The sequence below is a fragment of the Schistocerca cancellata genome, chromosome 1, assembly GCF_023864275.1.
Source record: "Schistocerca cancellata isolate TAMUIC-IGC-003103 chromosome 1, iqSchCanc2.1, whole genome shotgun sequence".
In the NCBI taxonomy this organism is placed as follows: domain Eukaryota; kingdom Metazoa; phylum Arthropoda; class Insecta; order Orthoptera; family Acrididae; genus Schistocerca; species Schistocerca cancellata.
Genome location: NC_064626.1, coordinates 710,690,202 through 710,717,967, shown reverse-complemented (window position 1 = coordinate 710,717,967; position 27,766 = coordinate 710,690,202). Strand labels below are relative to the sequence as shown.

At 42.3% G+C, this 27,766-nt stretch overlaps 1 protein-coding gene across 2 annotated transcripts in view; it reads left to right on the top strand.

Annotated features, from left to right (window-relative positions):
• Positions 1-27,766, top strand: part of LOC126184823 (proton-coupled amino acid transporter-like protein pathetic) — a 359,869-nt gene that overhangs the window by 322,610 nt on the left and 9,493 nt on the right. For both annotated transcript variants that reach the window (XM_049927406.1, XM_049927416.1), the window contains exons 7-9: positions 14,417-14,692; positions 16,674-16,852; positions 22,509-22,675. In XM_049927406.1, coding sequence (XP_049783363.1) covers positions 14,417-14,692; positions 16,674-16,852; positions 22,509-22,675 — 622 coding nt within the window. The remainder of the gene's footprint in view (positions 1-14,416; positions 14,693-16,673; positions 16,853-22,508; positions 22,676-27,766) is intronic.

Genomic DNA, 27,766 nt, shown 5'->3' with positions numbered 1-27,766 from the left:
TCTGCATCAGCTGTTATGCAAAAACGTCCCTTTCTGTTGGTCTGACGAGTGTGAGCAGGCTTTTGTCTGCCTGAAGGCTCGTTTTCAGTCGGCGCCTTGTCTTGCCACATTCCGTCTGGGTCAGCACTTGGTTCTGGCCACTGACACGTCACAGTATGGCCTAGGGGCTGTTCTGGCCCATCGGTATGAGGATGGGTCGGAACGACCCATCACCTATGCTTCCAAGACCCTCAACTATGCGCAATGGCGTTACTCTCAAATCGAAAAGGAGGTGCTCGCTATCAATTATGCTCTAAAAAAGTTCAGCGTTTTTTTGTATGGTTCTAAGTTTCACCTCCTCACCAACCACAAGCCGCTGGTCTCTCTGTACAGCCCATCGGCGTCGCTTCCGGATAAGGCAGCCCACCGCCTGCAATGTTGGGCCTTATACTTGTCTCGTTTTCACAATGAGATTCGCTATCGCCCCACAGCCCAGCAAGCCAACGCTGATGCATTGTCGCGATTGCCGATGGGCCCCGACCTGGTTTTCTATCATGATGAACTACTCTGTTTCCACATTGATGAGGAAGAACGTCGTGCGGTCGAGGGTTTTCCACTTATAGGTTCGCGGGTCGCGTCGGCTACTGCGCGGGACCCGGTTCTGCGTCAGGTGATCGGTTTTGTTCAACGGGGTTGGCCGGACAGGACCAAGGGCCAGGCATCGGATCCCCTTCGCAACTACCATGCCTTGCGCCTTCGTCTGTCTGTTCATGATGGTGTTGTTCTTCTGGCCACGAATGGCGCATCTCCACTGGTCGTGGTGCCAGCCTCTCTTCGCAAAGATGATCTCCAACTGTTGCATGAAGGCCATTGGGGTATTTCTCGGACTAAGTCCCTGGCCCGCAGGCACGTTTATTGGCCCGGTATTGATTCGGACATCACCCACATGGTTGCTGCGTGTGGTAAGTGTGCTCAACAATGCCCTCTCTGTGGCCTGATCCGGTGCAGCCATGGGAAAGGGTTCACGCTGACTTTGCCGGCCCCTTCCTTGGTACTTATTGGCTACTGTTGATTGACGCCTTCTTGAAGTTTCCATTTGTTGTTCGATGTCCGTCGCCCACCACTGCGGCGACGATGCTGGCTTTGTCCAAAATCTTTGCGCTAGAAGGTCTTCCATCCACGATCGTTACCGACAATGGCCCTCAGTTCTCTTCGCAGGCCTTCCATGATTTTTGTACTGGACAAGGGATTCATCATGTTACAGCACCGCCCTTCCATCTGCAATCGAATGGGGAGGTCGAGCGCCTTGTCCGCACTTTCAAAAGCCAGATGAAAAAATTCCTTAGTGATTTTTCCACAGATGATGCTCTGCTGCAATTTCTGAGTTCTTATCACTTCACACCTCTGGGTGATCGCAGCCCTGCTGAACTCTGGCATGGCCGCCAACTGCGCACTCTACTGCACCTGCTTCACCCTGTCAGGCCTTGTGCTGTGTCCCCTAGTGCGGGAAAATACTCGGTGGGTGTCGACGTGTGGGCACGAGGGTATGGATCTCACCCTAAATGGATTCCAGGAGCGGTCAAGGCTCTTCGCGGCCGCCGGCTTTGTGAAAAACGTACGGACGACGGCATGGTTGTACGCCATTACGACCAGATGCGCCACGAGTGGTGGCCATGCCAGGGCCACCGCCCCTTCCTTCGACTCCACCAGCCCGAGAAGCCAGTTCTGTCGCTGCTGCAGATCTACCATACGTGTTGATGCAGCCGACGTCGCTACCACTTCCGAGTACGCCGGAACCGGCCCCAGTCGCGACGCCGCCTTCTCCGGGACCCATCTCGCTGGAGCACACCCCCAGGTCCACGACACCTATGGATGTTGCTCCGGAGTTTTCACCCATGATCTCGTCCAGGAGGCATGTTCCATGCATGAGCTTCCGCCCTGGACATTTTTGACCATACTCTCATGTCTCTCCACGGGATCTTCTCGGGGCCTCACAAGAGGCCATGGATGTCTCCACACTGTCCATGTCTCCAAGGAAGTGAGTGTTTTTTTTTTTTTTCATGGGGGGAAAAGTGTTGTGACAGTGCCACGACATTTAACAGTGCTGCCACGACAGTACGCGCAAATGGTGATAGAGGCGCCCCGCAACTCGGCTGAGCGCGGGGAGCGCCACCTAGCTACGAACGGCGCCGGCCGCATGTCACGGCACAGCAGTCGAATAAGAGATACTGAGTTGTTATCATGTAACCAGCTATTGTTTCTAAATGAGTGTGTTTGAATATCCATGCAATTATTGGTGATTAAATGTTATAACACTTTTAAATAAATATTTTGCTATAAACAGTCACTCAGTCCACCAGTATTGGATGCCCCTTCTTCAGTTATTTCCTTCTCCCTGTGATCACATAACTAACTATTACCATTTTCTTTCTGACCTACCTCTACTTTTCCCTTGCTGCACTATGTAGTTCATATTTTACTTAAGCAGTGAGCCTTTATATGTATAATCTAAACAGATTACCATAGTGTATTATTGTTTTACTTCACTTCCTTTGCTAAATGTACACTCAGATTTCCACTTTACATGTATACCCATTCCCAGGTGCAGCACATGGTTTCCATGCTGGGGAAGGCTGCAAAATTTATCAATTGGCACTAAAACATATCTTGAGCTATGCTACAGATCAGTCTTCCATCACAACCAAGGTTTCAGGTGACAGACAGGAGCAGTACAATATCAAATCTATCCAAAAGTATACATAATGTATCTTCTTTTCATTCCATACTCAACTATTAAATAACATCAAAAGTTAACTCTAAAGAAGGAATCTTAGGGTTTAATTCCCCATATAATTAACTCCCAAATCATATCTATAAGTAGCATATTTATCTACCAACTTCATGTTTCGTGACACTTCATCACAATGAATTGTACAAAAGTACAAATTTTGAAGAGATCTTAGCTTCTTCATGCTTAATGTTTTTCCTGTTTTCAGTTCTAAACTTGAGATGTTTAATGTTTTTATGTGTTCAATCTGCGGCATTCATGAGTTCATGCAATGCTGCAGAGACATTTCTGTGACGACATATGTCTTTTGCTATGACTCTGATTTCTCGATGAATAAAAAAAATACCAAATTGCAATCAAATCAGGCAGTGATGTACAAAACTATCTTGCAGTTAGTGGATCCATATTTCATGTTATGTTTACACAATGGGAGAAACTCGCTCATGAGAGAGATCTCTTTCATGTACATAACATCTAACGTTGAAGAACATACTTCTATTAAATTAATGAAAAAGTTTTAGAATCTTTTAGAAACACACTACTGTGCACTGAACCGACACAATATATTTAATCTATCCCTAGACAACTCCTGCTCCCAACGTCTTACCTCATGGCACATATCCCTGAAAAAGATCTAGATACAAGGCGTGTCCCATACATCCTTCCACCACCACCTACTCCAGTCTGGTCACAAACATCACATATCCCATCAAAGGCAGTGTGACCTGTGAAACCAGCCATGTGATCTACAAGCTCAGCTGCAACCACTGTGCTGCATTCTATGTGGGCATGAAAACCAATAAGCTGTCTGTCTGTCTGCATGAACAGCCACCAACAAACTGTGGCTGAACACACTGGCAAACATTACATCCTTCATTTCAATGACTGCTTCACAGTCTGTGCCATATAGATCCTTCCCACAAACACCAGGTTTTCTGAATTGCAGAGGTGAGAACTTTCCCTGTTATATGTGCTACGTTCCCTCCTGGCCTCAACCTTCAGTAGTCATTGTCCTCACCCACCCAGCCCCTTTCCTGTTTCCATTCCAGCATTACACAGCCTCATTCCACCATCACACCCAGTCTTTTTACTTCTTTTCTTTTGCACTATAATGACATTAACTAACATTTAATTGTAATTAATCATACCAAGAATTTTTGATACATTTTGATACATTTTCAGCATATTATCGTCTTTCATGACATGCAAGCTATGATGAACAAGACACAAACATTCCTTAATATTCAGTATGATGTTCCCTGTCATTTGCTTACAACAAATCATACCAATGACTTGCTTTCAAGAAACCCTTAATGTTCTGGCACTCTGAAATAGCGTATACTCATAGGATGCAAGTTTTAATGTAAAAAAAACACCATATATGGGCTTGTAATTCTTAGGACCAAAAGGTATCTCAAGTTCTACCACTGATGTAGATGATATGCATGACAGCTAGGCTCAAGGATCTGAGACTTTGGGAGATAAAAAAGGAGCTGTACTCTGTAGAAGCCACACCCCCAAACCTTTGCTAAATAGAGCAGGCAGAATTTAAAGACACTGCCTTGAGACTAGCTACCGCCTGTTCGAAAAACATCATCTGATACCACATAGAAACAGTTCCAAAAATGTTGACTGTCATTACATGAATTTGTGTCAGAAATATTTGAAATGCTTCCTGATAATTTAAATTCTGTAATGCAAAAGAAAAGTTCGGAGTAGGCATTAAAATCCATGGAGAAGAAATAAAAACTTTGAGGTTCGCCGATGACATTGTAATTCTGTCAGAGACAGCAAAGGACTTGGAAAAGCAGTTGAACGGAATGGACAGTGTCTTGAAAGGAGGGTATAAGATGAACATCAACAAAAGGAAAACGAGGATAATGGAATGTAGTCAAATTAATTTGGGCAAAGCTGAGGGAATTAGATTAGGAAATGAGACACTTAAAGTAGTAAAGGAGTTTTGCTATTTGGGGAGCAAAATAACTGATGATTGTCAAAGTAGAGAGGATATAAAATGTAGACTGTCAATGGCAAGGAAAGCGTTTCTGAAGGAGAGAAATTTGTTAACATTGAGTATTTATTTAAGCATCAGGAAGTCATTTCTGAAAGTATTTGTGTGGAGTGTGGCCATGTATGGAAGTGAAACATGGACGATAAATAGTTTAGACAAGAAGAGATTAGAAGCTTTCAAAATGTGGTGCTACAGAAGAATGCTGAAGATTAGATGGGTAGATCACATAACTAATGAGGAGGTACTGAATAGGATTGGGGAGAAGAGAAGTTTGTGGCACAACTTGACTAGAAGAAGGGATCGGTTGGTAGGACATGTTCTGAGGCATCAAGGGATCACAAATTTAGCATTGGAGGGCGGTGTGGAGGGTAAAAATCGTAGAGGGAGACCAAGAGATGAATACACTAAGCAGATTCAGAAGGATGTAGGTTGCAGTAGGTACTGGGAGATGAAGAAGCTTGCACAGGATAGAGTAGCATGGAGAGCTGCATCAAACCAGTCTCAGGACTAAAGACCACAACAACAACAACAACAACAATGCATTATTGAAAAATGTATTTTAACATATATGCCTAAGAGCTTTTAACTATGAGCTGGGCCTGCTCCTTCCATCGATTAGTACCAAATAGCATCTTTCCAGTTTCATGACCATTACTTTTATTGCTTGAAAAATATATGGTTCTTGTAGAGTGGCAGTAGCCTTTTCAGTAGTTGGAGGGGAACAATCTGAATGATTGACTTATCTGTCCTTAAACTTTAACCAACATGGCCTTGCTATGTTGGTACTGCAATATCTAAAAGCAAGGGGAAACCACAGCTGTTATGTATCCTTAGTGTTGTGACAGTGCCACGAGATTTAAAAGTGCCTCTACGTCAGTACGCAAACACGGCGATAGAGGCGCTCCGCAGCTCTGCTGAGCGCGGGAGCGCCACCTAGCTATGAACGGCGCCGGCCGCATGTCACAGCACGGCAGTTGAGTGACAGATACGGAGTTGGTAGCATGAAACCCACTATTGTTTCTACGTTTGTATATCCACGCAATTTATTAGTGAATTAAAGGTTATAACACTTTTTGGCGACGAGGTCGGATATTTTTTTCCCAGTGTTGGGGTATTGTGCGTTCGTGTCTGGGCAGACATGGAACAGCTTCTGCAAGCGCTCATTGAACAACAAACACAGCTGACGGCTGCTATTCAGGCGTTGTCGACGTCGCTTACTCATCGTCTGTTGTCCTCTTCTCCGCCTCCATTCCCTCCTTACGACGAGGCCGCTGAAGACTGGGAGGATTATGAGAAGCGGTTGCGGCAACACTTCTTGGCTTTCGGCGTTGTCGACGCTCCGATGTGTAAGTCGTTATTTCTATCTTGGATTTTCCCACGGATCTATCAGCTGCTATCTCAGATAGCCCCTCTGCGGGAACCTGCCTCCCTGTCCTTCCAAGAAATGTGTGACTTATTGTCTAACTATTACCGAACAAACACCCATGTCGTTGCAGCCCGCATGGCGTTCTACCGGTGTCGTAAACAGCCCCATCAATCTTACCGGGCTTGGGCGCAGAACTACACGGTCTGAGTAGGAAATGTCAGTTTGTCACGGACATTCATCATGAGTCTTATGCTGATTCAATGGTTAGGGATGCTATTCTACGGCTTGCTCCTGATAAAGAGTTCGGCAACGTGCCCTACAACTGCCAAACCTGTTGTTGTCGGAAGTTCTAAGCATCGCTCAATCCTTTGAAGTGTCTCACACTGCTGGCGCGCAAATAGACGCGTGGTGTGAGGTAGGCACTGTACAGTCAACTTTCGACACGGACAATTTGCCTGTTTCCCAGGAGAACAAAGATGTGGCGGTGGTTCACTCGCGTAAACAACATCGCGTTGGGCCGCAACGCTCGCAGCGAAAACAGCAACCACAGAAACAGGTTCGTTCCGCCCTTCCTTCTTGTCCACGTTGTTTCGTACAGCATGACAGGGCCGCGTGTCCAAAACATTGGGCCACGTGTAATTCATGTAGGAATAAAGGCCACATTGCTTCTGTGTGTCAGTCCCCTAAAGTTCCTGTCGACAAGGACGAGGCATCGGACATGGATGTTAACTGTGTGCTTTCTCAAACAAATAAGTTGTTTGTTACTGTTCGTGTTCTGGATAAAGACATTCCCATGCAAGTGGACACTGGCTCTGCAGTAACTCTCATTAATTCTCGCACATATGTGGAGTTGGGCTCCCCTCCCTTGTCTCCAGTTACGCGAAATCTGCGAACTTATAATAAACATAAAATTCCTATCGTTGGCCAGTTTGATGCTTCCACTGCCTACAAGTCTGTTGTTCGGCCCCTCACGTTTTATGTGGTGGATCATGCGGGCACTGAAAATCTGTTTGGTTATGATGCTTTCCAGCTGTTTGGGTTCTCCATTGATGATGATGTGCACCCCATATCTGAGGATATTCGGTATCAACAGCTGGATGGATTGTGTTCTGAATTCTCGTCCGTGTTCTCTGCTGGTCTGGGTCGTACCAAGGATTTTGAAGCCCACATTACTCTTAAACCTACAGCTTGCCCTAAGTTTTTCAGGGCACGCCCTATTCCGATGGCGTTGCGTGCACCTGTCAAGGCTGAAATAGACAGGTTAACAGCTTCAGGGATTCTCCTTCCTGTTACCTCCAGCGAATGGGCATCGCCAATCGTGGTGGTTTCTAAACCAAACGGGAGTCTGCGATTGTGTGGCGATATTAAAGCCACTGTCAATGCTCAGAGCCTCATTGACACTTATCCTCTTCCCCGTCCTGAGGAGTTATTTACCAAGCTCGCTGGGGGCCAGTTCTTTTCCAAACTTGACTTATCGGAGGCGTACCATCAGTTGCCGTTGGATGCGTCTTCCAAGGAATTTCTCGTCATCAACACTCCTTGTGGGTTGTATCAGTACCAGCGGTTACCATTTGGTGTCGCTAGCGCGCCGGCCATTTTTCAGCGGTTTTTGGAACAGCTCATGGCTTCCGTTCCTGGCTGCATCAACTACCTGGATGACATTGTTGTCACGGGGGCCTCCACTGAGGAGCACCTTCGCAATTTGCGTTCATTATTTCGGGTTCTGCATTCAGCTGGGTTGAAGTGCAATCTGGACAAGTCACAGTTCTTCCAACCCTCCACTGTGTATCTTGGTTTCCATTTGTCCTGTGACGGTATACGTCCTCTACGTCAGCACGTGGCGGCCATTACCACTCTTCCCCGGCCGTCTACGGTCAAAGAACTTCAGGTGTTTCTAGGCAAGATTGCTTATCATCACAAATTCATTCCATCCGCAGCGGCGGTGGCTCATCCTCTGCATCAGCTGTTATGCAAAAACGTTCCTTTCTGTTGGTCCGACGAGTGTGAGCAGGCTTTTGTCCGCCTGAAGACTCATTTGCAGTCGGCGCCTTGTCTTGCCACATTCCGTCTGGGTCAGCACTTGGTTCTGGCGACTGACACGTCACAGTATGGCCTAGGGGCTGTTCTCGCCCATCGATATGAGGATGGGTCGGAACGACCCATCGCCTATGCTTCCAAGACCCTCAACGATGCGCAACGGCGTTACTCTCAAATCGAAAAGGAGGCGCTCGCTATCATTTATGCTCTAAAAAAGTTCAGCGTTTTTTTCTATGGTTCTAAGTTTCACCTCATCACCGACCACAAGCCGCTGGTCTCTCTGTTCAGCCCCTCGGCGTCGTTTCCGGATAAGGCAGCTCACCGCCTGCAACGTTGGGCTTTATACTTGTCTCGTTTTCACTATGAGATTCACTATCGCCCCACGGCCCAGCACGCCAATGCTGATGCATTGTCGCGTTTGCCAATGGGGCCCGACCCGGTTTTTGATCGAGATGAACTACTCTGTTTCCACATTGATAAGGAAGAACGTCGTGCGGTCGAGGGTTTTCCACTTACAGGTTCGCAGGTCGCTTCGGCTACTGCGCGGGACCCGGTCCTGCGTCAGGTGATCGGTTTTGTTCAACGGGGTTGGCCGGACAGGACCAAGGGCCGGGCATCGGATCCCCTTCGCAACTTCCATGCCTTGCGCCTTCGTCTGTCTGTTCGTGAGGGTGTTGTTCTTCTGGCCACAGATGGCGCATCTCCACGGGTCGTGGAGCCAGTTTCTCTTCGTAAAGATGTTCTCAAACTGTTGCATGAAGGCCATTGTGGGATTTCTCGGACTAAGTCCCTGGCCCGCAGGCATGTTTATTGGCCCGGTATTGATTTGGACATCTCCCACATGGTCGCTGCGTGTGGTCAGTGTGCTCAACAACTGGCTGCACCCCGTACAATGCCCTCTCCATGGCCTGATCCGGTGCAGCCATGGGAACGGGTGCACGCTGACTTTGCCGGCCCCTTCCTCGGCACTTATTGGCTACTGTTGATTGACGCCTTCTCGTAGTTTCCGTTTGTGGTTCGATGTCCGTCGCCCACCACTGCGGCAACGACACTGGCTTTGTCCAAAATCTTTGCGCTAGAAGGTCTTCCATCCACGATTGTCACGGACAACGGCCCTCAGTTCTCTTCGCATGCCTTCTGTGATTTTTGTATTGGACAAGGGATTCATCATGTTACAGCACCGCCCTTCCATCCCCAATCAAATGGGGAGGTCGAGCGCCTTGTCCACACTTTCAAAAGCCAGATGAAAAAATTCCTTACTGATTTTTCTACCAATGACGCTCTGTTGCAAGTTCTGAGTTCTCATCGCTTCACGCCTCCGGGTGATCGCAGCCCTGCTGAACTCTTGCATGGCCGCCAACCGCGCACTCTACTGCACCTGCTTCACCCTGTCAGGCCTAGTACTGTGTCCCCTGGTGCAGAAAAATACTCGGTGGGTGCCGACGTGTGGGCACAAGGGTATGGATCTCGCCCTAAACGGATTCCAGGGGTGGTCAAGGCTCTTCGCGGCCGCCGTCTTTGTGAAATACGTACGGACGACGGCATGGTTGTTCGCCATTACGACCAGATGCGCCCACGAGTTGTGGCCACGCCGGTGCCACCGCCCCTTCTTTTGCCTCCACCAGCCCGAGAAGCCAGTCCTGTCGCTGCTGCTGATCTCCCGTGCGTGTCGCTGCAGCCAACGTCGCTGCCGCTTCCGAGTACGCCGGAACCAGCCCCAGTCGTGACGCCGCCTTCTCCGGGACCCATCTCGCTGGAGCACACCCCCAGGTCCACGACACCTATGGATGCTGCTCCGGAGTTTTCACCCATCATATCGTCCAGGAGGCACGTTCCACGCACAGGCTTCCGTCCTGGACATTTTCGACCATATTCTCGTGTTTCTCCGCGGGATCTTCTTGGGGTCTCCCAAGAGGCCATGGATGTCTCTGCACTGTCCGTATCTCCAAGGAAGTGAGTGTCTTTTTTTTTCAAGGGGGGAAAAGTGTTGTGACAGTGCCACGAGATTTAAAAGTGCCGCTACGTCAGTACGCAAACATGGCGATAGAGGCGGTCCGCAGCTCGGATGAGCGCGGGAGCACCACCTAGCTATGAACGGCGCCAGCCGCATGTCACGGCATGGCAGTTGAGTGACAGATATAGAGTTGGTAGCGTGAAACTCACTATTGTTTCTACGTTTGTATATCCACGCAATTTATTAGTGAATTAAAGGTTATAACACTTAGGACATGTAGTTCTTCTGTATGGTTTCATAATTATGACATTCTCATGGAAGAAACATTCTCAAGGTAAAGTAGCCCCCACCCTCATTTGGCACTCTAATCAAGGGCTACTCTAGACTAGAGGATGTTATCAGAAAAAACAAGTCCACCATTCTATGGTCTGGTGCATGGGATGTTAAATTCTTTAATTAGGTAGGTATGTTAGAAAACTTAAAACAAGAAATGACACATGGAAAGTAAACATTCTGTAAACCGCTGGTTATCAGCACAAAATGAAATAGAGACAATGTAGAAATAGGTCTAGTAATGAATAGGGAAATAAGAATGTGGGTGAACTACTATGAGTATCATAGTGAATGTGTCATTATAGCCAAGATAAACACAAAAACAACACACACTTCAACTAAGCAAGATTCATAATAGCTGTATGTATTTCAGGGTTAAACTGTTGAATGCATTGTCACCAGAAGCCCACACTACCTCATTAAGAAACCTTCAGAAATGTTATACAAAACTGGCTAAGAAATAAGGCATTTTGTGCTACAGAAAATACTTTGATTGTGCAACAGATGATCTTTAATTTTAATTACACTCATTGTATGTCTGTTCCCAAATCTATATGAGTTAACTGTTATCTTATTATTGTCTTATTTTCTTATATGTATCTTTGTGTATAATTTAATTTGTACAAACTATTGACATGAATAGCATGCAAAAGGCTTGAAAATTGAAATAAATATTCAAAATTAAATAAGTCTTACTGACAGAAACAGATTAGGAACTGTCACTATTGCTGTCCATGCAGAAAAATATCTGATGATGGCAGAATTAGAGAGGATATAAAATGGAGATTGACAATCTTAAGAAAATTGTTTCTGAAAAAAAAAATTGTAACACTGAGTATAAATTTAAGTGTTTTGAAATCTTCTCTGGCAGTATTTATCTGGAGTGTAGCCTTCTACAGAAGGGAAATGTGGGCAATAAACAGTTTAGACAAAAAAAGAATAGAAGCTTTTGAAATGTGTTGCATGTATTCCTCACAAACAGTTTACTTCATGAGCTACAAAATATTCCATTTCATATTTAGGAGAGGTTATGGTTACAACACAATGTTACACCCTCAGGCTTGTGAAGCAATATGTAGAGGTATTTAAGGAGAGCCTACCCCAGGAAATGGCTCAACAGTTATGATATTTTACAACCTCCACACTCACTTGACTGAAATCCACTGAGTGTCTTTCTGTTGAGACAGTTGAATAACCATTTTTTACTCCACCTAAGAATGTGAAGAAACTTATGCATCAGTGATGCTGTTGTATCTTCAGATGCAGCTATGATGTGAAGAGTTTTTGCAGCTAATCACTAAGGGTGTGTAGGTGCAGGGAGGTAGTTCTGAACTTCTATTGGGAAGACAATATATGTGTCATGAAAGACCTGTTGCAATGGTGAGACTATTCATAGTATTATAGTTGACCGATGAAGTTTGACATTTTGGCAGTCATATTTTATATTCTGTAGAGTATATGATGAGCAGATTCTGAGTTGCTCAAATATGAATTTTGTTTAAGCCTTTGACAGCTATGGACTGGCACAGCAATTAAAGCATGCTGCCCTAAGATCAGTTGATTGCTACAGTGGTACCAATGTGCATGTAATGCAGTGCACTGGTTACAAAAGTTTTGCAGCATACATTTGTTTATTTTTTTAGTTGTGGTGAAATAAAAGCATCATTTGATCATAGTGCTACTAGTAGGGTCTTGCCACTCCATATCATTTACTTTGAGCCCAACAGGTAGTGCTACAATGTTTTTGTAGACAATTTTCATCTCAGTTTGTGATTTGAACCCTTTTGGCAGTCTTGTGATACTGTTTGTAGTTTTCTATAAATCCAATAGATGTTGTTTCAAAATAAAGTTCAAGGTTTCAGCAACAGTACTTTTGATAGACCAGTGCCATTCTATTCAGTCTGCCGTAGATCTAACAGATGATTTTCATTGATCATCCCTTTTTTTTTTTTTTTTTTTTTAATCCGTGTTTTCCTATTTTGCTGTGAGACTATATTGTTGTTGTGGACTGGAGTAAATATTTTAAATAAATGTTCTTAAACCCTCCCAGTGCCTGTCCAAAACCCAAAACACCAAAAAATCTGAGAAATGGCAAGAATTTATCAGTATTCAACACCCAATGCATGAGAAGTCTCACACATAGTAAAGGGTTAATTTCTCTATATTGATTAGTTTTATAGTTATTTCTGTCCTGCAACAGGCAATTTCTAACAGGCTTACTCTTCACAATTATTTACATTTTTCCGATGAATCATAGGCTTCCTCATCATTAAAATACTGTACTACACAGTTTATGGGTGTGCATGGTTTAAGAAACAGTACTGCAGTATTATAGGACAGAACAAAATTAGTAAGCAAAAATAAAGATAGCTATACCCAGATATGAACCCCCACACCTTATATAAAATAGCAAGATGTGCTGCACACTGTACTCAGTGGCCACCTCTGTCATACTATACTGAACGAGGATAGTTACTATGGATTTTGTTATAATGTTGTTGTTGTTGTTGTGGTCTTCAGTCCTGAGACTGGTTTGATGCAGCTCTCCATGCTGCTCTATCCTGTGCAAGCTTCTTCATCTCCCAGTACCTACTGCAACCTACATCCTTCTGAATCTGCTTAGTGTATTCATCTCTTGGTCTCCCTCTACGATTTTTACCTTCCACGCTGCCCTCCAGTACTAAACTGGTGATCCCTTGATGCCTCAGAACATGTCCTAGCAACAGATCCCTTCTTCTAGTCAAGTTGTGCCACAAACTTCTCTTCTCCCCAATCCTATTCAATACTTCCTAAGGACAGCACACAACACCCAGCCATCACGAGGCAGAGAAAATCCCTGACCCCGCCGGGAATCGAACCCGGGAACCCGGGCGTTGGAAGCGAGAACGCTACCGCATTCTTCTGTAGCACCACATTTTGAAAGCTTCTATTCTCTTCTTGTCCAAACTATTTATCGTCCATGTTTCACTTCCATACATGGCTACACTGCATACAAATACTTTCAGAAACGACTTCCTGACACTTAAACCTATACTCGATGTTAACAAACTTCTCTTCTTCAGAAACGCTTTCCTTGGCATTGCCAGTCTACATTTTATATCCTCTCTACTTCGGCCATCATCAGTTATTTTGCTCCCCAAATAGCAAAACTCCTTTACTACTTTAAGTCTCTCATTTCCTAATCTAATTCCCTCAGCGTCACTCGATTTAATTCAACTACATTCCATTATCCTTGTTTTGCTTTTGTTGATGTTCATCTTATATCGTCCTTTCAAGACACTATCCATTCCATTCAACTGCTCTTCCAAGTCCTTTGCTGTCTCTGACATAATTACAATGTCATCGGCGAACCTCAACGTTTTTATTTCTTCTCCATGGATTTTAATACCTACTCCAAATTTTTCTTTTGTTTCCTTCACTGCTTGCTCAATATAGAGATTGAATAACATCGGGGAGAGGCTACAACCCTGTCGCACTCCCTTCCCAACCAATGCTTCCCTTTCATGTCCCTCGACTCTTATAACTGCCATCTGGTTTCTGTTCCTGTTACAATGTTATCAAGTCGCAATTCTTTGTCATCCATGCAAAGGATGAATATTTATTACAGAAAATTTTGCATTGTTAGTCTACAAACACTAGCACTATTTAAATATGTGATTTTTTTTCTCCACTATTTGTCTTATACTTTGCAATCCTCTGTGATTATTTTAATGAAAGTGAACTGTAGAGAAAATGAAGGGAAATTACAGCAGAGTGGAAAGGAACAAGAACCAGAGTGAAATATGTAAAAATTTAGTATCGAGGTTTCAATTTTAATAATTTCTTAAAATAGACTCATGTTACAATCAATACATTGGTACTATGATTTTAGCATAATTTACGTGGAACATTTGTAGTATGTCTTTCAATTAATAGAAGATATTGAGTTGGCTGTCTCTATTTTTGTAGGTAGTGGAGCACCACACTAATTCAACAATAGACCAACGCTGGTACATAGCAGGAACACTGCCACCACTTCTCCTGCTTGGCTTTGTACCCAACCTGAAATGGCTTGCGCCAATATCCATGATTGCCAATTTATTCATGGGTGCTGGTCTGGGTATTACAGTGTATTATCTGGTCCAGGACCTACCATCTATTTGGGATCGTGTGCACTTTGGCCACCCTTATGGCCTGCCTCAGTTCTTCAGCATTGTCATTTTTGCCATGGAAGCAGTCGGGGTTGTAAGTATGTATTTTAGTGTCTTGTAATTGCCCCCCACTCACCCTTTTTCTCAACCCATATTTCTGTTCCCATCTACTAGTTTCCATCACAGTAATTTTTCCAATTTTGCATTTAAATTTCCTTTCAGTCTTACCTGTGGACTAACTAAACTACTCATATAGAGAATCAAAATGACAATTTGTTAGTCACATCAGAGATAGTTGTCTGCTGTGCAACAAATTTCAGATGAAAAAGTTTAAAAATATAATAAAAACTATGTTTTGGAAGTAGCACACCAAGTCCTGTGCAACAGCAGTTTTCTTTTATCAGGTTCACTGCCAGAGTATAAAACTAATTATTGAATTACATAACAGATGATTTGAATCAGTCATAATGCTGCTATCATCTCTAAAATGAATCTCATAGGTGTATGCCATTGTTTTCTATTTGTTTGTTATTTACTAACCTCAGTACTATTCGGCCTTTGTTCTTGGAGTGTTTTATTTTTTTATAAGATGGGAAGAAAATAATAAGGGAAGATTTTACAGTAATGTTAATAAAATAGATTTAGCTCTAGTTTATGGGCTGTTCTCTCCTTTTTGTGGCACAAAATGCTCTGATACCCTGTTTTGTCCTATCTCCCTGCTCCTGTTTGAGTACACCCTCATATAACTTAGAGGAAACAGTAGTACCGAAGGTTTTAGGAATATACTATCGAAGAAAGAGTTTTATTTCTCATCTACAGTGTCAGTCTACCAAATTCAATCAAATTGTTCTTTCTGTGATGTCTTTCAAAACATTCTGAGTGAGTTATGTGTTAATCTATCATTACTTAAACTTAATTATTATGATAAACATTTGAACACCATGCTGAGAAAATAATATTTTTTCCTTTACATCCAAACCACATAATGAAGTTTGGTCGAAAAATAAATTGTCAATGAATGAAGTGCTATGTTCTAAAACTCTGTTTGGGAAGTCTGGTGATAAGAAAATAAGCACATGCACTTTGCAGTGGTTTGCAGAGTATAGATGTAGATGTAGAAAAGCTGGATATCAGCATACCTAGTCACTAGTATCTGCCAGAAAGTAAACATGAAAGTGTCATAACAAGTACACTGTAATTAATTTCATGTAACCTTATTAATATGCTGTTAACATCATGATTCCAAATTTAAATCACATCAAAGACTTCCATAATTGAGGTACAGAATTCAAAGAATTTTCTGACACGTAATAAGTGTAATACTTGGAAAAGGCTTTTTTTTGGCAAATTTAGTCACTCTTCCCAGTCCATGCCCTCACCCTCTCCCCATCTCACACCTTTTTATCTGTCTCCCCACTACCAATCTGCTAGTTCTGTGATACTGTGTTATTAATTTGTATCAATACAGATATATCTGACAAAATTTGAATGTTATTCTAGGGTGGTTTGCTTTCTTTTCATAACATCACGCTCTTATTGAACCATTTCCTTGATTATACTGTGAAAACCTCCAAAATTAAAGGTATTCAGTTTTATTCTGAAAGGCATGCATAGCATACCTGTCTGCACAGGAGAGCACACTCAAGTAATAAAACTGTAATTCTAGAAATTTATTTCTTATTGATTTTATGTTTTGAAATATTCAGAATCAACCCACCATCTCATGCAACTGTGAGCATCCTCAATTTGATTTATTTGCGTTTCTAATATTGACCCAGTATGTAACACTACCTGCATGTTTTTACTGTTGCTTGTCAGTGTATACTGATGCTAATAATGCCTGCAATCTTTTAATTATTGAGTTTAATTAAATTTTTGTGATTATTAACATTATACACTTGCTAAAGCTGTTGTGTCTTGGAAGAAAAATTAGTAAAAAACATTGGTGCATTCAGATGGCATTTAGAAAGTTTAAAAAACACTTTAAAATCATGTGAATACAGAGCTACAAAACATATTCCTGAGACATACCTGGTTCAAACAACTAACAGTTAATGCAACCTTCTTGTACACAGGTAATGCCACTTGAGAACAACATGAAGACTCCTAGGCACTTTCTTGGATTGTGTGGTGTTCTTAACCAGGGCATGACTGCAATTTGTTTGATTTATACACTGATTGGGTTCCTTGGATATCTCAAATACGGTGATGATACTAAAGGCAGCATCACACTCAACTTACCTGTGGAGGAAATGTAAGTATTAAATCACATTCATAAACTTTTATAGATTATATTCCATTAGATATGTTATTAACCCCAGAGACCCATTGTGAGGAGATTATCGTTGATGTGGAACATTAAAAAAATGGCTCTGAGCACTATGGGACTTAACATCTATGGTCATCAGTCCCCTAGAACTTAGAACTACTTAAACCTAACTAACCTAAGGACAGCACACAACACCCAGCCATCACGAGGCAGAGAAAATCCTTGACCCCGCCGGGAATCGAACCCGGGAACCCGGGCGTTGGAAGCGAGAACGCTACCGCATGACCACGAGATGTGGGCGGAACATTAAAGAATACACCTTTTATACAAGAAATAATTTGCATAAATTTAATGAACAGCCCCAGATCCTAAGAGAAGAGATCTCAAGGATATGGATCAAATCAAAAATATTAAAATACATTTTCATTCCCATATTAATACTGTTTCCATGTTAATAATACAGTTACCAGATACATGTAAATATATACATGCTAAAGTACCCACAATAATACCTGTACTATCATATTTTGGCATATATTATGAATTTAAAAGAATTTATAATGTTTATTTACAGCAATTATATTCTTGCATTAAGATGTTCAGAATTTTAATTAGTTCTGCTAAGAAATTTGTCACTGGATTGGCCATAAAAATCACAAATAAATCTCAAATAAAAATGTATCTTCCTGTACAACTGACAACTGATTGGAGCAAACTAAATAACTTTAATGTTTTGTGTAGATCATTCTTACTAACAGAATTGTTTGCTGCTGACCGTAAAGATAACACAGCTACTTACCATAAAGATGACACACAGAGTTGCAGACAGGCATGACAAAAAACTACACTTGTGAGCTGTTGGTCAAAGCCTTCTTCTTCAAAGAAAACACACACATACGAATACTACCAAGCACGCCTCCCACACCCATGACCACTATCTTTGGCCACTTTGGCCAGAATGCAGCTGTGTCACAGCAAATGCAAGCAGCAATCCACAGTGGAACAGGGAAGAGGGAGGGATAGCAGGGTATGAGTGAGGGGAGAGAAGAGTGATGTCTGGCAGTGTGTGCAGGGGCTAGGAGGAGGCTTGATGAGACTGCCACCAGATGCAGTGTCAGGAGGATGTGGGGCAGGGAGAGGGAGGGGGGGGGGATGGGTGGGAGAAAAGGAGATGAGCAGGGAAGGGGACAGATGGGTGGTTGTGTTGGCAGAGGGTTGCACACAAAGAGAATGAGGGGCATGAATAGGGAGGAGGTGACTCGACAGAAGGAAAATTGTTGGGTGGAGGGTGTGGGGACAGTAGGTTATCATAGGTTGAGAATGGGATGATCTTGGGAGTAGAGAATGTGTCGTAAGTATAACACCTGTCCATACAGTTCAGAAAAGGCTGGTGCTGGAGGGGAGGATCTAGAGGGCCTGCATTGTGAAGCAGCCATTGAAATCAAGTACACCATGCTCAGCTGCATGTTGAAATTCCTTACCTCCAAATTTGCCTCGCCATCCTTCCCCATGTCCCTTCCTAAGAATACTACTTTTCAGCAGAAGAAAGGTCAGCCATACACAGCCTCAAAACAAGATCATGACCTAATCATATTACCTGCAGGCAAAGGCTCCACCACTGTCATTATGAATCGCAGTGACCACCAGGCAGACTGCCTCTGCCATTTATCTGACTCCTCTACCTATAAACTGTGCCAGACTCATCCCATCCTAGAAGTCCAACATAACTTCTAGTCCCTGCTTAAAGCCTTAGATCCTTCCCAGAACATCTCCTCTGAATCCATTTCCCTCCTCACCACTATGACACTTCACCCACTCACTTTCTACATGCTGCCCAAAATCCACAAACCCAGCAATTGAGGCTGTCCCATTGTAGCTAGTTATTGTGCTCCCACTGAAAGAATTTCAGCTCTCATAGATCAACACCTTGAATCCATTGCCTGAAATCCAGCCTTCCACATCAAAGATATCGACCACATACTTCACCAACTCTCTACCATCCCCAACCCTTTACCTTCTGAAGCCATGCTTATTAATGTTGATATGCCACTTTCCTATACACCAACATCACTCATGCCCATTGTATTGTTGCTACTGAATTCTACCTTTTCCAATGCCTTCATGTTCCAAAACACTACCTCCTAACTCATATATCTTACTAACTGCATCCTGACACATAACTCCTATGAAGCGAAGGTTGTTGTTGTTGTTGTTGTGGTCTTCAGTCCAGAGACTGGTTTGATGCAGCTCTCCATGCTACTCTACCCTGTGCAAGCTTCTTCATCTCTCAGTACCTACTGCAACCTACATTCTTCTGAATCTGTTTAGTGTATTCATCTCTTGGTCTCCCTCTACAATTTGTACCCTCCACACTGCCCTCCAATACTAAACTGGTGATCCCTTGATGCCTCCGAATATGCCCTACCAACCTATCCCTTCTTGTAGTCGTTGTGCCACAAATTTCTCTTCTCTCCAATTCTATTCAATACCTCCTCGTTAGTTATGTGATCTACCCATCTAATCTTCAGCATTCTTTTGTAGCACCACATTTCGAAAGCTTCTATCCCCTTCTTGTCTAAACTATTGAAGCGAAGATATATAAGCAAATCTGTGGCAAAACCCTGGGCACCTACATGGCACTCTCCTAAGCTAACCTGTTTATGGGACACCTAGAGGAAACTACCCTAAGCTTAGAAAACCCCTAACCACTGATCTGGTTCAGGTTCAGCATTGATGATATCATCATGATCTGCACTCAGGGTCAAGACAATCTGTCCTCATTTCTTCAGAACTTCCCATCTGCTTCACCTGGTTCTCCTCAACCCAGTATGCCACCTTCTTAGACATTGACCCCATCCTCTCTTTTGGCTCCACGGCTCTGTCTGTATTAAACCCACCAACTACTAACAGTAACTGAATTTTGGCAGCTCCCATCCCTTCCACACCAAAAAATTTGTCCTATATAGTACCTGCAGTGAGAAGAACTCCCTTACCCAGTCTGCTGGAGGTCTCACAATGGATTTCACAGACAAGCAAAATCCCCCAAACCTAGTCTGCAAACAGATTTCCCATGACATATGCTCACACACCCCCAACCCTCCCACCACCGCCAAGAATCAGCTCTAAAGGAATGCTGCCCCACATCACCCTGCACCACCCAGAATGAAACAACTGAACCACATCCTTTGACCAAGCTTTGATTATCATGTCCTGAAATGAGACACATTCTACCCAAGATCTTTCCCATACCTCCTAAAATGATGTTTTTCCACCCAGCCTACCTCCACAACATCTTTGTCCCTGCCTATGCCACTCCCCTTCCCAACTCCTTGCCACAGATCGAATCCCCGTGGAAGGCCCTAGTGAAAGACCTGCCCAATCCACCCACACAGTGCTTCCTATTCCAGTCCTGTCACAGGCTAATCCTACACCATCAGAGACCAGGCCACCTGTGAAAGCAGCCATCTCATATTCCAGCTCAGCTGCAATCACTGCACAGTGTTTTACGTTGGTATGGCTATCAATCAGCTGTCCACCAGGATGAGTGGCCACCACCAAATTGTGGACAAGAGCAATGTACAAGACCATGGTACAACATGCAGCTGAACATAATGTACTTGACTTCAAGGGCTGCTTCGTAACCCATACCATCTGGATCCTCCCCTCCACCACCACCTTGTCTGAACTGCACAGATGGGAGTCATCCATGCAACACATTCTTTTCTGCCGAAATAATCCTGGCCTCAATATATGGTAACTCACTCTCCTCCCTTCCTCCACCCAATAGTCTCTTCCCCCTCAGTTCTGTCACATCCTCCCAGTTTACATCCCTTACCCTCATTGTGCCTCACTCTCTGCCAATGAACCCACCAGCCTTTTCCCCTTCTCTTTTTCGGATCTTTCCTGCTCCCCATTCTTCCGCCCTCCTCTCTCCTTTCGCCATTGTCTCCTGTTGCTGTGCCTGGTAGCCTTGTCTTGCCACCATCCAGTCCTTGGCACAATCTGCCAGGCAGGGCAGACTTCTCTGCCCCCACCTGCACCCTGCTATCCCTTCCCATTCCCCAACCAACTCTGGACTGATGCTTTTGTTCAACATGACACAGTCAAATTCTGGCTGGAGACAGTGTTCATGTGAGTTTGAGCTGTGCTTGCTCGTGTGTATGTGTGTCTTTTGTTAGTGAAGAAGGCTTTGGCTGAAACTCAAATGTGTAACAGTCTTTTTGTCATGCCTGTCTGCAACTCAATATGTCATCTTTATGGTGAGTAGCAATCGATTCTTTTCATAATATTGTAGATATTTCAACCTGCAACTTTTATTGTTTAACAGAATTGTTCTTATGACCTGAGCTATTGCTTTAAAAATGGAGTATATCATTACACAGATTTGCTCCAGTGTTTCATCAATTACAGATCATGGTTTTTTTAATTAATTTATTAGTAATTTATAATAGCAAGAGCTTAATGCTGGAAATTTCTTCTGTCCAGACATTTTCACATTTCATAAGTAGGCCTACCATATCGTAAGTCTTTCCATAGTTAAAGACTATTAATCAGCTATGAAGTGCTTATTAATGTCCACAAACATTTCCTTAGTAACCCTTTCCAAAATTACATTTGACAAAATTGTATCACTATCATCAGTTTAATTTTTAGTTTGAAAGTGAAGACTGCACAACACATGTGTAGTAACCGAGTAATATGGAAAACCGATCTAAGTCACATAGATCTTCTTTTACTTGTAACATCTGAGCAATAACAGAAAAGCCTCTCAGGACTCAACAGACACAACAAATGATGAGCATGGTACTAACTAGAATAACATTGAGAGGTCAGTTGGCACTGCTCCTTGCATACGTATATGTGAGGCCTCGCCGCGCCCACACATGTGGCTGGCCCACTGATACAGTTGGTGGCCAATTCAAACACACACATTCAGTGACACCACATTCTGCGCACTCAGGCTCATATGCACTAGTAGCAGCCCTGTATTTATTGGCTGAAATGCTATAACTGTCATTATAGTCACAGATACATTCACAGTGTGAATAAATTATCCTACACATTTTCTGAATGCATTATTTGAGTGCAGAAATATAAAACATAAACTTAAAATTTTCACGCATTCAAAATGAGATTCAATATTTTTTGTCAATGCCAGAAAATAAGCTTAAATTTTTCGTGCACTCAAAATGAGATTCAATATTTAATGTTGATGCCTCCAACAAATTGTGAGAATGTTTATATTTGTAAATCAATTTCATGTGTTTTCCAGTAGACAAAAAAAACTTTCTTTTAACCTCTGTGAAAACTAGCCCTTTTAATTTTTCATAGAGATATATAAACAGAAAAATTTTAAGCACTGTCTCTGTAACCATCAGTAACAGTGTAGGCTAGTATATTTTAATATCACTAATAGTGTAAACTTACAGTAGAGGATACAATTATAGATATTTACACATATTGGTTTGATTGACTGTAGCCATAAAATATTTCATCAGTTGCAGATAGCTGATGTGTGAAGTACTCAGATCCATCCATCTTCAGGCAATGTTGCTCAGCGTTTTGTACAGTTTACATTGCCACTATTTTAACCAAAAAATGAATAAAACTTTCACCTAATGCTGTATGTATTTTGTTTCAGTGCTGCTCAGTCTGTAAAAATTCTAATTGCCCTCGGAGTTTACTGCACGTATGGCCTGCAGTTCGTCGTGCCACTTGAAGTGTCCCTAAATGCTGTGAAAGACAAGTTTCCTAACAGACCTGTCCTAGTTTCATATACTGTGAGGACAATCCTTGTTATTGCATCAGGTATGTTCACATTTTCTTCTTTGTTAAATTATTAGATTTTTTTCTATATTACAGTTTCAGTTCTCAAGAAAACAGGTGTCCAAACTTTTACAATATTTGTTAGTGTCTAACGATAAGCACATCTACAGAGTGGCCAATGAGGATTTTAGCTCTTGCCTGAGACTGATATTAACAAATTTTAAAGGCTAGTTACTAAAGCCATTATGTTTCAAAATCTGGTTTCTGATAGTCACTCAGAATGTTTCAGGAATGACTGGGTTCTTGTCCACTGACTGACTCTACTGAAACAGAAACCGAGCCAGTGAGACTCACTTCACCTCTTGGGAAACATACGTAGTCCCTTGTCAAGTGGAGGCAAACACAAATGGGTAGGGCTCTATTAATCATTGGCAATTCAAAAGTATGGCGAATAAAGGTACCCTGTAGGGGAATGGCAATAAGGGTATTAGGAACATCAAGTGCACTCACTGTTTTATCCTGGCGGCCATATTCCACTGGTTAAAGAGGCTATTCCAACAGCCACTGAAGAAACAGAGAGTAAACAACTGTAGGTTGTAGTACTGGTAGTGACAAACAATGCCTGTCATCTGGACTCTGACATCACACTTGGATCATTCTAGTGGCTGCTAGAGAAGTTTGAGAGTCATGGGGAAGGCTTGAACCCAGAGACTGCAAAGGGTCTGTGACAAGTCAAGCTGTGATTTCTTAGACTTGAGCCATAGGTTTAAGACATGTAAAGTTTCACTAAATGGGTTAGGTATGCACTACACATCAAAACCTGCTACCCAGGCAGCTGTCGGTGGGTGGAATGCACACAAGAATATTTTAGACTGTGCAAATCTCCATCCAGTCCAGATAATGATACCTGCAAGAGACTCAGAAGTATCAGTGTAAGATAAAAAGAAATCCCTGCCACAGGCAAGAGTAATGAAATCCTAGTAGGCATTCACAACAAAGAGCCACAGTTTATCATGTTCCTGAAAAGTACTAGTTACAGAAAGCTGGTTAAAAAAGCTGGTTAAAATCTGAACTAGGCAGCAGTGAGATTTTTTAGGAAAATTTAAGCATACATCAAAGGGGTAGACAAATGGGAAACGAAGGTGGTGTATTGGTTGCAGTAGACAAGAAACTCATCCTCTGAAATAGAAACTGAAGCTGCCTGAAAGATTGTTTGGGCAAGATTTAGTATCACACATGGGCTTAAAATGATAACTAGATCCTTCTGTCAACCACCAAACTCATCTCATAATGTACCTAAAAACTTTAGAGAAAACCTCAGTTCACTAGTTCATAAAGTCCCCTATTATACTTTAATCATTGGACAAGACTTCAGTCATCTAAATAATCAACTGGGATAATAACAGTTTTGTTAGAGGTGTGCATGACAACACATAGAGTGAAATGTTACTAAATGCCTTCTCTGAAAACTAGCTAGAATAGGTGAATCAGAACCCTACTCATGATGGAGGTACATTGGATCTAATGGCAACAAATAGATGAGATCTCATGGAGAATGGCCACATCAAAGCTTGTATCAGAGATGATGATGATGATGATGATGATGATGATGATGAAGTCCCATACTCCTTGACAGAGCGTAGGGGAACAATGCAGGAGACCCACTCGGCCGTACTATGCAAGGTCCTAGTGGAGGTGGTTTGCCATTGCCTTCCTCCAACCATAATGGGGATGAAATCAGAGACCGTATGGCAGTTATCATGATTACCAAAGTGCAACTGAACCAAGTAGAAAGATTTATAAGTTCAGTAAACTAGATAAATAAGCTGTAATGTCATGTCTCAGGGAGGAACCTGAAATATATAGCTCAGGGCAGGAGTGTGTAGAGGAACTATGGCTCATTTTTAAAAGAATAGTTGACCATGCCATGGATAGATATGTACCAGTAGAACAGTTATGATATTGGGGTCACTGCGTGATATACAGTCACTGTAAAGAAACTTCTGAAGAAACGGAGACACTGCATACTAGATGTGAAAACAAAGCATATGATTCTATGATCCTAGAGAGATGCTCAATGAAACTTCTTTAGTTGTCAAGAGCAATGGGTGAAGCTTTCAGTGGCTGCCATAGCAGAATATTGTCAAAAGGTCTTTCACTGTGCCCAAAGAAAATATGATTATTTGTAAACACTGTTAGTGGCACTAAAGTTAGTGTCCAGTCACTTATGGACAAAACAGGGATGGAAACTGAGGATAGAAAAGCAAAATCAGAAAGCTTAACTTCATTTCAAAAATTTCCTTTACAATGGAAACCCCAGGAGTACTACCTCAACTTAATTCCTGTACCACAGAAAAGATGAGTGAAATAGATATTACTGTTAGTGGTGTTTACAAACAGCTGACATCACTAAAACTGAACAAAGCCCCAGGGTCCAACGGAATCCTGATCAGATTCTATGCTGAATTTTAGGATGAGTTAGCCTCTCTTTTAACTATAATTTACCATAGAGCCCTTGAACAAAAAACTGTGCCCAGTAATTGAAAGAAAGTACAGATCACACCCATTTATGAAAGGGTAGCAGAAGCAATTCACAAAACTACTGTCCAGTATCCTTGACATCCATTTGTTGTAGAATCTTAGAAAATGTTCTCAGCTCAAACATACTGAGGTATCTGAAACTGAATGAGTTTCTCAAAGACAATCAACATGGATTCTGGAAACACTGGTCATGTGAAACCCAGCTTGCACTTTTCTCACAACACTGAAATATATGGGTCATTGCAGTCAGGTAGATGCAGTATTCCTTGATTTGCAAAAGGTATTTGACTCACTACCAGATTTGTGCCTATTATCAAAACATGGTTATATGGGGTATCACGCAAAATTTGTGACCAGATTAAGGATTTTTTGGTAGGTAGGATGCAGCAAGTTACCTTGGATGGAGAGTTATCGAAAGATGTAGAAGCATCTTCAAGTATGCCCTACTACACTGTGTTGGGACCCTTGCTGTTCACGTTGTATATTAATGACTTTTCAGACGATATGAATAGTAATCGCAGACTTTTCACAGATGTGTACTTACCTGTAATGAAATACATTCTGAAAGAAGTTGCACAAATATTCAGTCAGATCTTGATAAGCTTTCAAAATACTGCAATATTGGCAGCTTATTTTAAATGTTCAGAAATTTCAAATTGTGCATTTCACATAATGAAAATGTAGTGTTCTATAACTATACATGTAGTATCCTATAACTATAACACAATTTAGTCACATATGGAATCAGTCAACTCATACAAATTTGTGGGAGTAATGTTTTGAAGGGATATGAAATGGAATGATCATATAGTCTCAGCTCTAGGTAAAGCAGGTGGCAGACTGCCATTCACTGGTTGGTTAAAAATATGACTGCATACAAAACTCTCCTGTGATCCATCTCAGAATGTTGCTGAAGTGTATAGGATCTGTTCCATATGGGACTACAGGAGACATTGAATGGATACAAATAAGGTCAGCATGAATGCTCACGTTTATTTGACCCATGGGAGAGAGAAGATCCTGAAAGAACTGAACTGATGGGCACCTGAACATAGACAAAACTGTTACCTGAGAACTTCATTTGGAAGTTTTTAGAACAAAGTTTAAGTAATGAATCTAGAACTATAATAAAATGCCCTATGTACTGCAAAGACTAGACTAATTACAGTGTACACAGAGACATTTAAGCAATCCTTCTTCCATGCTCCATGTGTTAATCAGATGAGGAAAAGGTAAATTACTGATACTCTGTGATGTTCCCTCTGTCATGCAGTTCACTGGTTTGCAGAGTGTAGATGTCAATGTTGATGTAGATGTAGATATTTAACTATAGAATTCAGAGTACTATCTATTTTTCCAAGTTTCAAAATATTTCATTGTTGTTGTTGTTGTTGTGGTCTTCAGTCCTGAGACTGGTTTGATGCAGCTCTCCATGCTGCTCTATCCTGTGCAAGCTTCTTAATCTCCCAGTACTTACTGCAACCTAAATCCTTCTGAATCTGCTTAATGTATTCATCTCTTGGTCTCCCTATACGATTTTTACCCTCCACACTGCCCTCCAATGCTAAATTTGTGATCCCTTGATGCCTCAGAACATGCCCTACCAACTGGTCCCTTCTTCTAGTCAAGTTGTGCCACAAACTCCTCTTCTCCCCTATTCTATTCAATACCTCCTCATTAGTTACGTGATCTACCCATCTAATCTTCAGCATTCTTCTGTAGCAACACATTTCGAAAGCTTCTATTCTCTTCCTGTCCAAACTATTTATCGTCCATGTTTCACTTCCATACATGGCTACACTCCATACAAATACTTCCAGAAATGACTTCCTGACACTTAAATCTGTACTCGATGTTAACAAATTCCTCTTCTTCAGAAATGATTTCCTTGCCATTGCCAGTCTAAATTTTATATCCTCTCTACTTTGACCATCATCAGTTATTTTGCTCCCCAAATAGCAAAACTCCTTTCCTACTTTAAGTGTCTCATTTCCTAATCTAATTCCCTCAGCATCACTCGACTTAATCCGACTACATTCCATTATCCTCATTTTGCTTTTGTTGATTTTCATCTTATATCCTCCTTTCAAGACACTGTCCATTCCGTTCAACTGCTCTTCTAAGTCCTTTGCTGTCTCTGACAGAATTACAATGTCATCGGCGAACCGCAACGTTTTTTATTTCTTCTCCAAGGATTTTAATACCTACTCCGAATTTTTCTTTTGTTTCCTTCACTGCTTGCTCAATATACAGATTGAATAACATCAGGGACAGGCTACAACCCTGTCTCACTCCCTTCCCAATCACTGCTTCCCTTTCATGCCCCTCGACTCTTATAACTGCCATCTGGTTTCTGTACAAATTGTAAATAGCCTTTCGCTCCCTGTATTTTACCCCTGCCACCTTTAGAATTTGAAAGTGAGTATTCCTGTCAACATTGTCAAAAGCTTTCTCTAAGTCTACAAATGCTAGAAAAGTAGGTTTGCCTTTCCTTAATCTTTCTTCTAAGATAAGGCGTAAGGTCAGTATTGCCTCACGTGGTCCAACATTTTTACGGAATCCAAACTGATCTTCCCCGAGGTCGACTTCTAT